The sequence below is a fragment of the Salvelinus fontinalis genome, chromosome 34 (genome assembly GCF_029448725.1).
Source record: "Salvelinus fontinalis isolate EN_2023a chromosome 34, ASM2944872v1, whole genome shotgun sequence".
NCBI classification, from domain to species: Eukaryota; Metazoa; Chordata; class Actinopteri; order Salmoniformes; family Salmonidae; genus Salvelinus; species Salvelinus fontinalis.
In genome coordinates, this window is record NC_074698.1 from 2,325,966 (window position 1) to 2,342,098 (window position 16,133).

Here is a 16,133-nt window from a genome sequence, read left to right on the forward strand (position 1 = left end):
AAGGTAAAAAAAAAAAAAAAATAAAAAAAAAAAAAATTCACTTATATTGTATTAAAAGTTCAGTATTTGGTTTGACATTCCTTGAACGCAATGACTACATCAAGCTTGTGACTCAAACTAGTTATTTGCAGTTTGCTTTGGTTGTGTTTTGTGTTGTGTTTGCCCAATATTAACTGAATGGTCGATGATGACTGGATAAATCTTGTGTCTAGGTGAGTAGTTAACATGTTTCTAAACACTACTAAATTAATCCTGATGATGCCATGATTAAGAAAAATCATGAATGAATCATGAATAATAATGAGTGTGAAAGTTAGAGGCTACAACAAAACATGCTAAACTCTCACCATTACCAATAACAGAGGCTACAACAAAACATGCTAACCTCTCACCATTACCAATATCAGAGGCTACAACAAAACATGCTAAACTCTCACCATTACCAATAACAGAGGCTACAACAAAACATGCTAACCTCTCACCATTACCAATAACAGAGGCTACAACAAAACATGCTAACCTCTCACCATTACCAATAACAGATGCTACAACAAAACATGCTAACCTCTCACCATTACCAATAACAGAGGCTACAACAAAACATGCTAACCTCTCACCATTACCAATAACAGAGGATACAACAAAACATGCTAACCTCTCACCATTACCAATAACAGAGGATACAACAAAACATGCTAACCTCTCACCATTACCAATAACAGGGTTAGCATTGTTAGCATTTTTTCTGATATTTGTGACTCTAGAACTTTGTTATTTGTCATTATTCACGATTCATTCATGATTATTCATAATCATGGTAGCATCCAGATGAACGTAGATGTGTTCAGAAACATCTTCTATTCTTCCTGACAATACAAGTGAAGTGACTCCAAAAAGACAGGACATTATTCACCATTCAGTTTCTATTAGGATAAACATCATCTAAAACACAACCAAGACAAACTGCAAATGAATTCAACAAGTTTGTAGAATCACACGCTTGATGTCATCACTGCAGGCATGGAATATGGGACCAAATACTCAACTTTTGACAAAATGAATTTGTCCAAATAATTTAGACCTCTTCAAATGGGACAACTACATACATAATGTGCTTTCATTTCTAACCTGTAAAACAGAAATGTATGAATACCTTTAAATAAAATGTGACATTCTGTACTGTCGCCTAATATGAAACATTCTATCTCAAATCCAAAATGCTGGAGCATAGCACCAAATTTACAACTGTAAGCTTCACTGTCCAAACACATATGGTGTGGACTATGTGTGTCTGGTAAACACACGTGGATCTGGTGAACAGTTATCACTTGTTGACCAACTACAGGAATACTGATCTCAGAGTCTCCAGTTTACAGTGGGGATTCCCAAGTCCAGCATAGAGCAGCTTCACTCCTGAATCCTTCAGGTCATTGTTACTCAGATCTAGCTCTCTCAGGTGTGAGGGGTTTGACTCCAGAGCTGAGACCAGAGAAGAACAGCCTTCCTCTGTGACTAGACAGCCTGACAGCCTGCAAAGAAGAAAATCATATTAAAATCACACTGCTATTCTTTGGTGGTGAAAATAGAAAGTATATTTTTTTTAACATTTTCAGATACATCAGTGTCCTGAAACCTGCATATCATTTACATTACATTTACATTTAAGTCATTTAGCAGACGCTCTTATCCAGAGCGACTTACAAATTGGTGCATTCACCTTATATCTATTCATACATTAATGTGTCATTATTAAAAATGACAAATTATCAAAGTGCTGCATGCAGAGAGAAAAATGTATAGTACGAATATTTTAGTAGACTGACCAGACCAGTTTAAAAAGCAGTATCAGTCAAAAGACAGATAGTGAGGTATCAGATTTAGATTCTATTGAGTACACAGTCCACACCATATCTATTTTGACAGTGAAGCTATCATTTTAAATGTGACTCTATACTCCAACATTTTGAATTTCAGATCAAATGTTTCATATGAGGTGACAGTATATAATGTCATATTTTATTTGAGGGTATTTTAAAACATATCTGTTTCACCGTTTAGAAATTAATGCACTTTATGTATCTACAGTAGTCCCCCTTTTAAATATTTTAAAAGTATTCCGACTCATTCACTTATAGTGTATTAAAGTAGTCAAAAGTTTAGTATTTGGTCCCAAACACGTTGGTTAAATTTGCAGTTTGTTTTGGTTGTGTTTTGGGTTATGTTTTGTCCAAAAGTAACTGAATGTTGGATGATGACTGGAGAAATTGTCTTTCTAAGTAAGTAGATAACATGTTTCTAAACACAACTAAATGAACCCTGATCCAGTGTGTGTGTATGTGTCCAGTGTGTGTGTGTTTGTGTGTGTCCAGTGTGTGTGTGTGTCCAGTCTGTGTGTGTCCAGTGTGTGTGGGTGTCCAATGTCTGTGGGTGTGTCTAGTGTGTGTGGTTGTGTGTGCGTTTGTCCAGTCTGTGTGTGTGCGTGTCCATTGTTAGTGTGTGTCTGTCCAGTGTGTGTGTGTCTGTCCAGTGTGTCTAGTGTGTTTGTCCTGTGTGTGTGTGTGTGTGTGTGTGTGTGTGTGTGTGTGTGTGTGTGTGTGTGTGTGTGTGTGTGTGTGTGTGTGTGTCTGTGTCTGTGTCCAGTGTGTGTGTTTGTCCAGTGTGCGTGTTTGTCCAGTGTGCGTGTTTGTCCTGTGTGTTTCCAGTGTGTGTGTGTGTGTGTGTGTGTGTGTGTGTGTGTGTGTGTGTGTGTGTGTGTGTGTGTGTGTGTGTGTGTGTGTCAAGTGTGTGTGTCCAGTGTGTGTGTTCAGTGTGTCCATTGTGTGTGTGACCTCAGATTATCCAGTTTACAGTGGGTATTCCCCAGTCCAGCAGAGAGCAGCTTCACTCCTGAATCCTTCAGGTCATTGTTACTCAAATCCAGTTCTCAGGTGTGAGGGGTTTGACCTCAGAGCTGAGACCAGAGAAGCACAGCCTTCCTCTGTGACTAGACAACCTGACAGCCTGACAAAGAGATCATCATGAATTCACAAACACACTGTTAATTTAACGAGTAGAGTAGAAGGACAATGGCAGATGCATTTGGTTTATTCTCTCAAACAACATATAGATTAATCTTCCGTCTCCTAGAATTGTATGGTCATATTGTTATACTAATGTGAACACCAAAGCATTGATTCAATACGTTATTCAATATAATATTATATACATATTATATGACATATTTTTCTCTAAACATAATATTTCATGCTGATGATTAGTTCTTATATGTCATTTTATTTACTCACAGAACAGCTCTGGAGGCTTTGACCACTGGCAGCAGCCTCAGAAGACCTTCCTCTGATCTGGAAGTATTTCTTCAGGTCAAACACATCCAGCTCCTTTTCTGAAGTCAGCAACACAAAGACCAGAGCTGACCACTGTGCAGGTGACAGGTTGGGTTTTGAGAGACTTCCTGAGCTCAGGTATCTTTGGATCTCCTCCACTAGAGAATGGTCATTCAGTTCAATCAGACAGTGGAACAGATTGATGCTCCTCTCTGGAGAAGGATTCTCCCTGATCTTCTTCTTGATGTAGTTGACTGTTTCTTCATGGCTCTGTGAGCTGCTTCTTGTCTTTGGCAGTAGACCTCGTAAGTGCTTCTGATTGGACTCCAGTGAGAGGCCCAGAAGGAAGCGGAGGAAAAGGTCCAGGATTCCTGTCTCACTTTGTAAGGTTTTATCCACAGCACTCTTGTAGAAAGTAACTTCAGACTTGTCGCTTGTTTGCAGTTTGTCCATTAGATTCTCATTGTTGTTGATGAATGAGAGGAACACATATACAGCAGCCAGAAACTCCTGAATGCTCAGATGAACCAAGCTGTACACCTTGCTCTGGTACAGCCCACATTCCTCTTTAAAGAGCTGTGTGCACAATCCTGAGTACACTGAGGCTTCACTGACATCAATGCCAGCCTCTTTCAGGTCTTCTTCATAGAAAATCAGATTGCCATTCACAAGCTGTTGAAAAGCCAGTTTTCCCAGTGACAGAAGGCTCTCGTTATTCCAGTGTGGACCTGTCTGTTCTCTCCCAAGATACTTTTCATTCTTCTGTTTGGTATGAAACACCACAAGGTGTGTGTACATCTCAGTCAGAGTCTTGGGCATCTCTTCTCTCTTATGTTTCAGCATGTGTTCAAGGACTGTTGCAGAAATCCAACAGAAGACTGGAATGTGGCACAGGATGTGGAGGCTCCTTGATGTCTTTATGTGTGAGTTGATTCTGCTGGCCAGGTCCTCATCACTGAATCTCTTCCTGAAGTACTCCTCCTTCTGTGGGTCATTGAAGCCTCGTACCTCTGTCACCTGGTCAACACACACTGAAGGGATCTTATTGGCTGCTGCAGGTCGGGTAGTTATCCAGAGGAGAGCAGAGGGAAGCAGATTTCCCTTGATGAGATTTGTCAGCAGAACATCCACGGAGGTTGACTCTGTGACGTCACAACAGATCTTGTTCTTCTGGAAGTCTAGGGGCAGTCGGCACTCATCCAGACCATCAAAGATGAACAGAACTTTGTAATTGTCGTAGTTGGAGATTCTTGATTGTTTGGTTTCCATTGAGAAATGATTGAGAAGTTCAATGAAAGTGTGTTTGTTCTCTTTCATCAAATTCAGCTCCCGAAAAGGGAATGAAAATACAAATTGGACATCCTGATTTGCTTTTCTTTCAGCCCAGTCCAGAATGAACTTCTGCACAGAGAATGTTTTTCCAATGCCAGCGACTCCTTTTGTCAGCACAGTTCTGATAAGTTTGTCTTGTCCAGTTAAGGGTTTGAAGATGTTGCTACATTTGATTGCAGTCTCTGGTCTTGCTTGTTTCCTGGTTGTTGTCTCAATCTGTCTCACCTCATGTTCATTATTGACCTCTCCTGTTCCACCCTCTGTGATGTAGAGCTCTGTGTAGATCTTATTGAGAAGTGTTGGGTTTCCTTGTTTAGCGATCCCCTCAAATACACATTGAAACTTCTTCTTTAGATTAGACTTGAGTTCACGTTGGCAAATCACAGCAAGTTCATCTGAATGAAGAAATAACACAGAGGATATTAATATTACGTCTGTTTTAATGCCTACAGTATTGTAGGACTGTTATAAAGTTTAAAATTAAATAATTTATTCTCTTTAACTGACTGTATAAATGTGTAAATATTTTCATAATGCATTACAGACTGATGTAACATTCTATTATTGACACATCCCTGCTGCTACTTGATGAGGTCACTAGGTGTTGTGTCAAGGTTGCTACAATGTCATTGAGTTACACAGCTACTTTAGCTATACTTTAGCTACAGCTTTTAAATGTTATAAAACAGCATTCAACATGAGGCAGACAGCTCTTACTTTTCTCCAGTGTGTCAGCAAGCTCCTTCTGGTTCATTTTCCTCAGGACGTGCAGTGTGATCTTCAGAGCCCCCTCTCTGGCACTGCTCTCCTGCTTCTCATCTTCAGCATCCACCACTTCTTTATCCTGCTTCAGACTCTCAAAGCCTTCTGGGAGTTCTGGACTAAGAATCCTCTTGAACAACTTCAGCTCGTTCTTCACAAATGTCAAAATATTCTCTTCAAGCAACTGAAATAAATCAAGTAAATAGGTTAAGCAAGAGACAAAATGCTTTCTCATTAACACATTAATGAATGATTGATAGATTAACTTTACATGAGGTAAACAAAAACAAATATACATAACAGGACCACATACAGTGAATATGGAGGCCAGGTCTGTTTGATGACTCTGGGAAGACTGACCGCTGAGACTCTCTAACTCTGATCTCTCCTGTTGGTTTCTGTGGACAAAACATGAGATTACATCTCCTCATCCAGGGAGTTTGCACACATGTTTGCACGCGTTGTGTTTGTTTAATATTGTTAAGGACTATGAGATGGATTAAAGGATTAGCCTATGGATTATGAAAGAAATGGGAAAAGGGGAGAGGAGAAATGACTAGAGACAGTGTAGTTTAACTCACTTACCATGACCCATGAGTTCTTCTTACCTTTGTTCAGTAGAAAAGTCTCCCTCTCTAAAGAATATAGGTAGTTCCATAGACCGGTCACTCTTCATGGACACACAGCTGGGTACAGGGGAGGCTGGTCTCTCCTGCTTGATTGGGCTTCAACACAAAAGAGACAAACATTACATCTCTCATCTACTCTGTGCTCAGATGGGGAAACAAGAGTTTCATTCCAAAGTGTTATAAATCCATTTTCAGGAATGTTGGTAAATTAGCTTTTATTTTTGAAAGAAATTATTGAACCACTACAAGGTTTCTAAAGGTTTCTAAAGTGGGTAATTTCCACTTCAAAATGTCAGACTTGATTTGAGAAAAAATGGATCAGCCCCTACAAAAAATGACCCTTAATTAAAATCCACAATGCACATTTGCTGTTGCTGCAGGATTACATTCCTGCTCTGAGAAACTGTGTCAAATTAAGATATGGCATCTGTAAGTGTCTGTTTATACATTGATGTTTACACGGACACGGTGACTGAGTTCATCAGGAAGTATAGGGGATGTTGTTCCCACTGTGAATATTAAAACCAGACACCGTGGATAGAGGGCCGTTTTCCCGCTAAACTGAAAGCGTGAAACACTGCATTTAACTGTGGCAAGTGACTGGGAAGATGGTCGAATACAAACAGTGTAGTTATTCCCTCCGCAAGGTCATCAAACAGGAAAAACGTCAGTACAGAGACAAAGTGGACTCAGACATGAGATGTATGTGGCAGGGTCAACAGACAATCACGGATTACAAAGGGAACAACGTCGCTGAACAGGAGGCTGGAGTGTTTACGGACATATTCAATCTCTCCCTATCCCAGTCTGCTGTCCCGACTTTCTTCAAAATGTCCCCCATTGTTTCTATACCCAAAAAAAGCAAATGTAACTGAACTAAATGACTATCGCCCCGTAGTACTCACTTCTGTCATCATGAAGTGCTTTGAGAGGGTAGTTAAGGATCATATCACCTCTACCTTAACACTAGGGCTACCTGGCAGCAGGTAGCCTAGTGGTTAGAGCGTTGGACTAGTAACCGAAAGGTTTCAAGAACGATTCCCCCGAGCTGACAAGGTAAAAATCTGTCGTTCTGCCCCTGAACAAGGCAGTTAACCCACTGTTCCTAGGCTGTCATTGAAAATAAGAATTTGTTCTTAACTGACTTGCCTAGTTAAATAAAGGTTAAATACACGCATGAAAAAATAGACCCACTTCAATTTGCTAAACGCCCCAAGACATCCACAGATGATGCAATCGCCATTGCACTGCACACTGTCCTGTCCCACCTCTACAAGAGGAATACCTATGTAAGAATGCAGTTCGCAACCCCCTCCAGGTTGTGAAGATTGGAAACAAGACCTCCCCTTCACTGACTCAAGAGTGCTCAGCCACCTCTTGTACTCCCTGTTCACCAATGACTGCATGACCACACAAGCCTCGAACTCAATCATCAAGTTTGCAGACGACACAACCATAGTAGACCTGATTAACAACAATGACGAGATAGTCTACAGGGAGGAGGTGAGGGCCCTGGTGGAGAGGTGCCAGGAAAATAACCTCTCCCTCAATGTCAACAAAACAAAGTAGCTGATCGTGGACTTCAGGAAAACAGCAGAGGGAGCACCCCCCTATCCACATTGATGGGAGCACAGTGGAGAAGGTGGAAAGCTTCAAGTTCCTCGGCTTACACATCACTGACGATCTGAAATGATCCACCCACACAGACAGTGTGGTGAAGAAGGTGCAACAGTGCCTCTTCAACCTCAGGAGCCCTAAGACCCTAAAAAACTTTTAGAGATGCACAATCGAGATCATCATGTCAGACTGTATCACCGCCTGGTACGGCAACTGCACTGCCTGCAACCGGAGGGCTCTCCAGAGGGTAGTGAGGTCTGCCCAACGCATCACCAGGGGCAAACTACCTGCCCTCCAGGACACCTACACCTCCCGATGTCACAGGAAGGCCTAAAAGATCATCAAGGACATCAACCACCCAAGCCACTGCCTGTGCACCCCACTGTCATCCAGTAGGCGAGGTCAGTACAGGTGCATCAAAGCTGGGACTGAAAGACTGAAAAACAGCTTCTATCTCAAGGCCATCAGACTGTTAAATAGCCATCACTAGCCGGCTACCACCCTGTTACTCAAATCTGCACCTTAGAAGTTTCTTCCCTATATACATAGACATGGAATCACTGGTCACTTTAATAATGGAACACTAGTAAATGTAATAATGTTGACATTCTGCTTTACTCATTTCATAGGTATATACTGTATTATATTCTACTGTATTTTAATCAATGCCACTCCGACATAGTTCATCCTAATATTTATATATTTCTTAATTCCATTCTTTTACTTTTAGATCTGCGTGTATTGTTGTGAATTGCTAGATATTACTACACTGTTGGAGCTAAGAACACAAGCATTTCGCTACACCAGCAAAAACATCTGCTAAATATGTATGTTACCAATTATTATTATTATTACAAGGGACACAGACTGAGACCAAGGTCTCTTTGACAGCTGGGCCCTGCGTATACATGTTTACAAATACAGTTTAGGTACAATGATTAAGAAACTACACCAGACAAACAAAACGATCACAGATAACACAAAAAAATACAGCAGCAGATTATTACATTTACACATAGGTTATTCCCCTAACAGCACAAGAACTTGCATTACCTGAAACAGTTACAAGCAATAAAATGTGATTTGATTCATCTTAAGGTAGCTAGGTGAGACAACCATACATCACAGTCAAATATACAGGACACAAACATTCAATTCCAGCTAAACAATGGATATATAGTGTTTTGCCAAAAAAACATTTTTTAATATCTGGAACAGAAATATTGAAGTTTCCAATAAGCAATCATTTCTGATGAAAAAACACAAATGTCAATTTTCTTTGTATATAGCGTTTTGGAACACAATTTCTTAAACAATATTGTCAGCTCACCTCTTAGTTTTGGTGCCATGTCCCCCAGACAGACTCATTGTAGAGGCAGGGTCCCCCTCCTCTCTCTCCCCAGAGAGACTCATTTTAGAGCACTGACCCCTAAACAGAGATCCAGCATGTTGGTTGTGGTTAACACGGTGACAACTAAACAGAGATCCAGCATGTTGGTTGTGGTTAACACAGTGACAACTAAACAGAGATCCAACATGTTGGTTGTGGTTAACACAGTGACAACTAAACAGAGATCCAACATGTTGGTTGTGGTTAACACAGTGACAACTAAACAGAGATCCAACATGTTGGTTGTGGTTAACACAGTGACAACTAAACAGAGATCCAGCATGTTGGTTGTGGTTAACACAGTGACAACTAAACAGAGATCCAACATGTTGGTTGTGGTTAACACAGTGACAACTAAACAGAGATCCAACATGTTGGTTGTGGTTAACACAGTGACAACTAAACAGAGACCCAGCATGTTGGTTGTGGTTAACACAGTGACAACTAAACAGAGATCCAACATGTTGGTTGTGGTTAACACAGTGACCCCTAAACAGAGATCCAGCATGTTGGTTGTGGTTAACACAGTGACAACTAAACAGAGACCCAGCATGTTGGTTGTGGTTAACACAGTGACAACTAAACAGAGATCCAGCATGTTGGTTGTGGTTAACACAGTGACAACTAAACAGAGATCCAACATGTTGGTGGTGGTTAACACAGTGACAACTAAACAGAGATCCAGCATGTTGGTTGTGGTTAACACAGTGACCCCTAAACAGAGATCCAACATGTTGGTTGTGGTTAACACAGTGACAACTAAACAGAGATCCAACATGTTGGTTGTGGTTAACACAGTGACAACTAAACAGAGATCCAACATGTTGGTTGTGGTTAACACAGTGACAACTAAACAGAGATCCAACATGTTGGTTGTGGTTAACACAGTGACAACTAAACAGAGATCCAACATGTTGGTTGTGGTTAACACAGTGACCCCTAAACAGAGATCCAACATGTTGGTTGTGGTTAACACAGTGACCCCTAAACAGAGATCCAACATGTTGGTTGTGGTTAACACAGTGACCCCTAAACAGAGATCCAGCATGTTGGTTGTGGTTAACACAGTGACAACTAAACAGAGATCCAGCATGTTGGTTGTGGTTAACACAGTGACCCCTAAACAGAGATCCAACATGTTGGTTGTGGTTAACACAGTGACAACTAAACAGAGATCCAACATGTTGGTTGTGGTTAACACAGTGACAACTAAACAGAGATCCAACATGTTGGTTGTGGTTAACACAGTGACAACTAAACAGAGATCCAACATGTTGGTTGTGGTTAACACAGTGACAACTAAACAGAGATCCAACATGTTGGTTGTGGTTAACACAGTGACCCCTAAACAGAGATCCAACATGTTGGTTGTGGTTAACACAGTGACAACTAAACAGAGATCCAACATGTTGGTTGTGGTTAACACAGTGACAACTAAACAGAGATCCAACATGTTGGTTGTGGTTAACACAGTGACAACTAAACAGAGATCCAACATGTTGGTTGTGGTTAACACAGTGACAACTAAACAGAGATCCAACATGTTGGTTGTGGTTAACACAGTGACCCCTAAACAGAGATCCAACATGTTGGTTGTGGTTAACACAGTGACCCCTAAACAGAGATCCAACATGTTGGTTGTGGTTAACACAGTGACCCCTAAACAGAGATCCAGCATGTTGGTTGTGGTTAACACAGTGACAACTAAACAGAGATCCAGCATGTTGGTTGTGGTTAACACAGTGACCCCTAAACAGAGATCCAACATGTTGGTTGTGGTTAACACAGTGACAACTAAACAGAGATCCAACATGTTGGTTGTGGTTAACACAGTGACCCCTAAACAGAGATCCAACATGTTGGTTGTGGTTAACACAGTGACCCCTAAACAGAGATCCAACATGTTGGTTGTGGTTAACACAGTGACCCCTAAACAGAGATCCAACATGTTGGTTGTGGTTAACACAGTGACCCCTAAACAGAGATCCAACATGTTGGTTGTGGTTAACACAGTGACCCCTAAACAGAGATCCAACATGTTGGTTGTGGTTAACACAGTGACAACTAAACAGAGATCCAACATGTTGGTTGTGGTTAACACAGTGACAACTAAACAGAGATCCAACATGTTGGTTGTGGTTAACACAGTGACAACTAAACAGAGATCCAACATGTTGGTTGTGGTTAACACAGTGACAACTAAACAGAGATCCAACATGTTGGTTGTGGTTAACACAGTGACAACTAAACAGAGATCCAACATGTTGGTTGTGGTTAACACAGTGACAACTAAACAGAGATCCAACATGTTGGTTGTGGTTAACACAGTGACAACTAAACAGAGATCCAACATGTTGGTTGTGGTTAACACAGTGACAACTAAACAGAGATCCAACATGTTGGTTGTGGTTAACACAGTGACAACTAAACAGAGATCCAACATGTTGGTTGTGGTTAACACAGTGACAACTAAACAGAGATCCAGCATGTTGGTTGTGGTTAACACAGTGACAACTAAACAGAGATCCAACATGTTGGTTGTGGTTAACACAGTGACAACTAAACAGAGATCCAACATGTTGGTTGTGGTTAACACAGTGACAACTAAACAGAGATCCAACATGTTGGTTGTGGTTAACACAGTGACAACTAAACAGAGATCCAACATGTTGGTTGTGGTTAACACAGTGACAACTAAACAGAGATCCAGCATGTTGGTTGTGGTTAACACATTGACCCCTAAACAGAGATCCAACATGTTGGTTGTGGTTAACACAGTGACAACTAAACAGAGATCCAACATGTTGGTTGTGGTTAACACAGTGACCCCTAAACAGAGATCCAACATGTTGGTTGTGGTTAACACATTGACCCCTAAACAGAGATCCAGCATGTTGGTTGTGGTTAACACAGTGACAACTAAACAGAGATCCAACATGTTGGTTGTGGTTAACACAGTGACAACTAAACAGAGATCCAACATGTTGGTTGTGGTTAACACAGTGACAACTAAACAGAGACCCAGCATGTTGGTTGTGGTTAACACAGTGACAACTAAACAGAGATCCAACATGTTGGTTGTGGTTAACACAGTGACAACTAAACAGAGATCCAACATGTTGGTTGTGGTTAACACAGTGACAACTAAACAGAGATCCAACATGTTGGTTGTGGTTAACACAGTGACAACTAAACAGAGATCCAACATGTTGGTTGTGGTTAACACAGTGACAACTAAACAGAGATCCAACATGTTGGTTGTGGTTAACACAGTGACCCCTAAACAGAGATCCAACATGTTGGTTGTGGTTAACACAGTGACAACTAAACAGAGATCCAACATGTTGGTTGTGGTTAACACAGTGACAACTAAACAGAGATCCAGCATGTTGGTTGTGGTTAACACAGTGACAACTAAACAGAGATCCAACATGTTGGTTGTGGTTAACACAGTGACCCCTAAACAGAGATCCAACATGTTGGTTGTGGTTAACACAGTGACAACTAAACAGAGATCCAACATGTTGGTTGTGGTTAACACAGTGACAACTAAACAGAGATCCAGCATGTTGGTTGTGGTTAACACAGTGACAACTAAACAGAGATCCAACATGTTGGTTGTGGTTAACACAGTGACAACTAAACAGAGATCCAGCATGTTGGTTGAGGTTAACACAGTGACAACTAAACAGAGATCCAACATGTTGGTTGTGGTTAACACAGTGATAACTAAACAGAGATCCAGCATGTTGGTTGTGGTTAACACAGTGACAACTAAACAGAGATCCAACATGTTGGTTGTGGTTAACACAGTGACAACTAAACAGAGATCCAACATGTTTGTTGTGGTTAACACAGTGACAACTAAACAGAGATCCAGCATGTTGGTTGTGGTTAACACAGTGACAACTAAACAGAGACCCAGCATGTTGGTTGTGGTTAACACAGTGATAACTAAACAGAGATCCAACATGTTGGTTGTGGTTAACACAGTGACAACTAAACAGAGACCCAGCATGTTGGTTGTGGTTAACACAGTGATAACTAAACAGAGATCCAGCATGTTGGTTGTGGTTAACACAGTGACAACTAAACAGAGATCCAACATGTTGGTTGTGGTTAACACAGTGACAACTAAACAGAGATCCAACATGATGGTTGTGGTTAACACAGTGACAACTAAACAGAGATCCAACATGATGGTTGTGGTTAACACAGTGACAACTAAACAGAGATCCAACATGTTGGTTGTGGTTAACACAGTGACAACTAAACAGAGATCCAACATGTTGGTTGTGGTTAACACAGTGACAACTAAACAGAGATCCAACATGTTGGTTGTGGTTAACACAGTGACAACTAAACAGAGATCCAACATGATGGTTGTGGTTAACACAGTGACAACTAAACAGAGATCCAACATGTTGGTTGTGGTTAACACAGTGACAACTAAACAGAGATCCAGCATGTTGGTTGTGGTTAACACAGTGACAACTAAACAGAGATCCAACATGTTGGTTGTGGTTAACACAGTGACAACTAAACAGAGATCCAACATGTTGGTTGTGGTTAACACAGTGACAACTAAACAGAGATCCAACATGTTGGTTGTGGTTAACACAGTGACAACTAAACAGAGATCCAACATGTTGGTGGTGGTTAACACAGTGACCCCTAAACAGAGATCCAGCATGTTGGTTGTGGTTAACACAGTGACAACTAAACAGAGATCCAACATGTTGGTTGTGGTTAACACAGTGACCCCTAAACAGAGATCCAGCATGTTGGTTGTGGTTAACACAGTGACAACTAAACAGAGATCCAACATGTTGGTTGTGGTTAACACAGTGACAACTAAACAGAGATCCAGCATGTTGGTTGTGGTTAACACAGTGACCCCTAAACAGAGATCCAACATGTTGGTTGTGGTTAACACAGTGACCCCTAAACAGAGATCCAGCATGTTGGTTGTGGTTAACACAGTGACAACTAAACAGAGATCCAACATGTTGGTTGTGGTTAACATAGTGACAACTAAACAGAGATCCAGCATGTTGGTTAACACAGTGACAACTAAACAGAGATCCAGCATGTTGGTTGTGGTTAACACAGTGACAACTAAACAGAGATCCAACATGTTGGTTGTGGTTAACACAGTGACAACTAAACAGAGATCCAGCATGTTGGTTAACACAGTGACAACTAAACAGAGATCCAGCATGTTGGTTGTGGTTAACACAGTGACAACTAAACAGAGACCCAGCATGTTGGTTGTGGTTAACACAGTGACAACTAAACAGAGATCCAACATGTTGGTTGTGGTTAACACAGTGACAACTAAACAGAGATCCAACATGTTGGTTGTGGTTAACACAGTGACAACTAAACAGAGATCCAGCATGTTGGTTGTGGTTAACACAGTGACAACTAATTCTTGAATGTTAATTGTTCCGTTTTATTAATTAACTCTTATAAATAAAACATTTACTAACAGTAACATCCAAACAGTCAGGTGATTTAATGCATCACATGAACATGGAGTTGTGACTGAAATGTTTCACCTTTTCTCCATGTAGTGGAACTAATAATAATAATAATAACAATATAACATTAATAATAATAATAATAATAATAATATTAACAATATAACATTAATAATAATAATGTCTCACTTTCTCTTTTAATAATTTCTCTCATTCTAGTGTGTTGCTTTGTTCAACAGGTACGATATTATTATGCAATTACTGAATTCATTGGGGAATAATGTTAAGAAAAGTTTGTTCAGTGGTTTCATACCAAACTAAACAGGAAGCAGGAGCTCATTGTAATTTAGAAAACAACAAATGTTCTGATATTCTGAAAGATGATTTAGAACTATGATTCATTAACATTTTTACAAATGGTAAAATAACCACGATATTCGATAAAATATATGAACAATATATTTTTGAATTTGACTTGCCTACACCCAGTTACCACCATTTTGTATGACTGAACTGTCACGTAGCTGTCCCAGGTGAAATGGACTGTTAGATCTGAGTGTTTTACTGTCATTAACTATACTAAAATAACACCATACATTTAATTTATCTACACACTTTACAATAATCCCTGGGAAGATTCTTACCTTGTAGCCTGAATTCACAACCAGAACATGTCAAGTCATTGAGATATTTTCCGTTGTGCTGAGAGAGCAGCTTCCTGATGACAAGTGGATCTGTATCTATGTTCTAGGTACAGTTGATCTTTGGATGCAATAATATCTGGTCAAAGTCTAGTGACACATCACCATAGTATATCATAAACATAACAGTAGCTGGCCCGTAAAGGCCATGGCATACTATAAAACAGGGTTCGTCAACTAGATTTGGCTTCGGGCCAACAATGTGCGCTGGCTGAGTAAAGGAAAAGCAAGCTTGTGACAGAATCAGAGGAGGCCATCCAGGATGATCTCTTGCTTCACGACAATGTGCGCTGGCTGAGTAAAGGAAAAGCTCCAGAGCCATTTTGTGAGCTGCATGACCAGGTTGTGGATTACGTCAGAAAAACCTGAATGACAGCAGCAGCTGATCACCTTCGTGTTCTGGAAATTGAGGAATTCCTGTCAGATGTTGCTTTCTTGGCAACATTCTGTAATTTAAACGGGTTAAATCTGCAGTTACAAGGAAGAGGGAAAACAGTCGTGGACTTGAGACCTTTACTAGGAAGCTTGAGTTGTTGGATTTGGACTTGTCCTCTGGAAGGCTACTGCATTTCAGCACACTGAAGAAACGACAGGCAGAGGGACCAGGCCGATTTGGAAGATTTCATCAAGCAGCTGAGGGACAACTTCTCCACCAGATCTGATATGAGTGCGCTTGTACGAGATCCTTTCACAGTCCACCCAGGTGGAGAATTATCCTCCCTTTCTAAGAAAACGATACCCTCGCTGGATGAGGCCACAATTCAAACTGAGCTGATTGAATTCGAAATTGAATTTGAACCAAATTAGGGATGCGCTCAGGAGTGCTGAGTCCTTGTGTGCGTTTTGGGTGACATGTTCAGAGGAATACAGCACAATAAAAAAACATGTCTTTTATG

General features: G+C 40.6%; 1 protein-coding gene across 1 annotated transcript; it reads right to left on the minus strand.

Moving 5' to 3' along the window:
• Positions 1-1,335: 1,335 nt before the first annotated feature.
• Positions 1,336-6,147, minus strand: LOC129832849 (NLR family CARD domain-containing protein 3-like). The gene is made up of 5 exons (XM_055896915.1): positions 6,026-6,147; positions 5,731-5,815; positions 5,373-5,601; positions 3,285-5,050; positions 1,336-1,529 (listed from the first exon to the last, which is right to left on the minus strand). The coding sequence occupies exons 1-5, from the start codon at positions 6,091-6,093 to the stop codon at positions 1,434-1,436; spliced, it is 2,244 nt and encodes a 747-aa protein (XP_055752890.1). The 5' UTR covers positions 6,094-6,147; the 3' UTR covers positions 1,336-1,433.
• Positions 6,148-16,133: the final 9,986 nt, after the last annotated feature.

Bases quoted from the DNA above. Each gene is read 5' to 3' on its own strand.
- LOC129832849 (XM_055896915.1), bottom strand. From the start codon at position 6,093: ATGAAGAGTGACCGGTCTATGGAACTACCTATATTCTTTAGAGAGGGA. The intron at 5,816-6,025 runs GTAAGAAGAACT...TTTTGTCCACAG, and splicing joins GACTTTTCTACTGAACAAAG to AAACCAACAGGAGAGATCAG. The intron at 1,530-3,284 runs GTGAGTAAATAA...TCTTCTTTGCAG, and splicing joins AAAGCCTCCAGAGCTGTTCT to GCTGTCAGGCTGTCTAGTCA.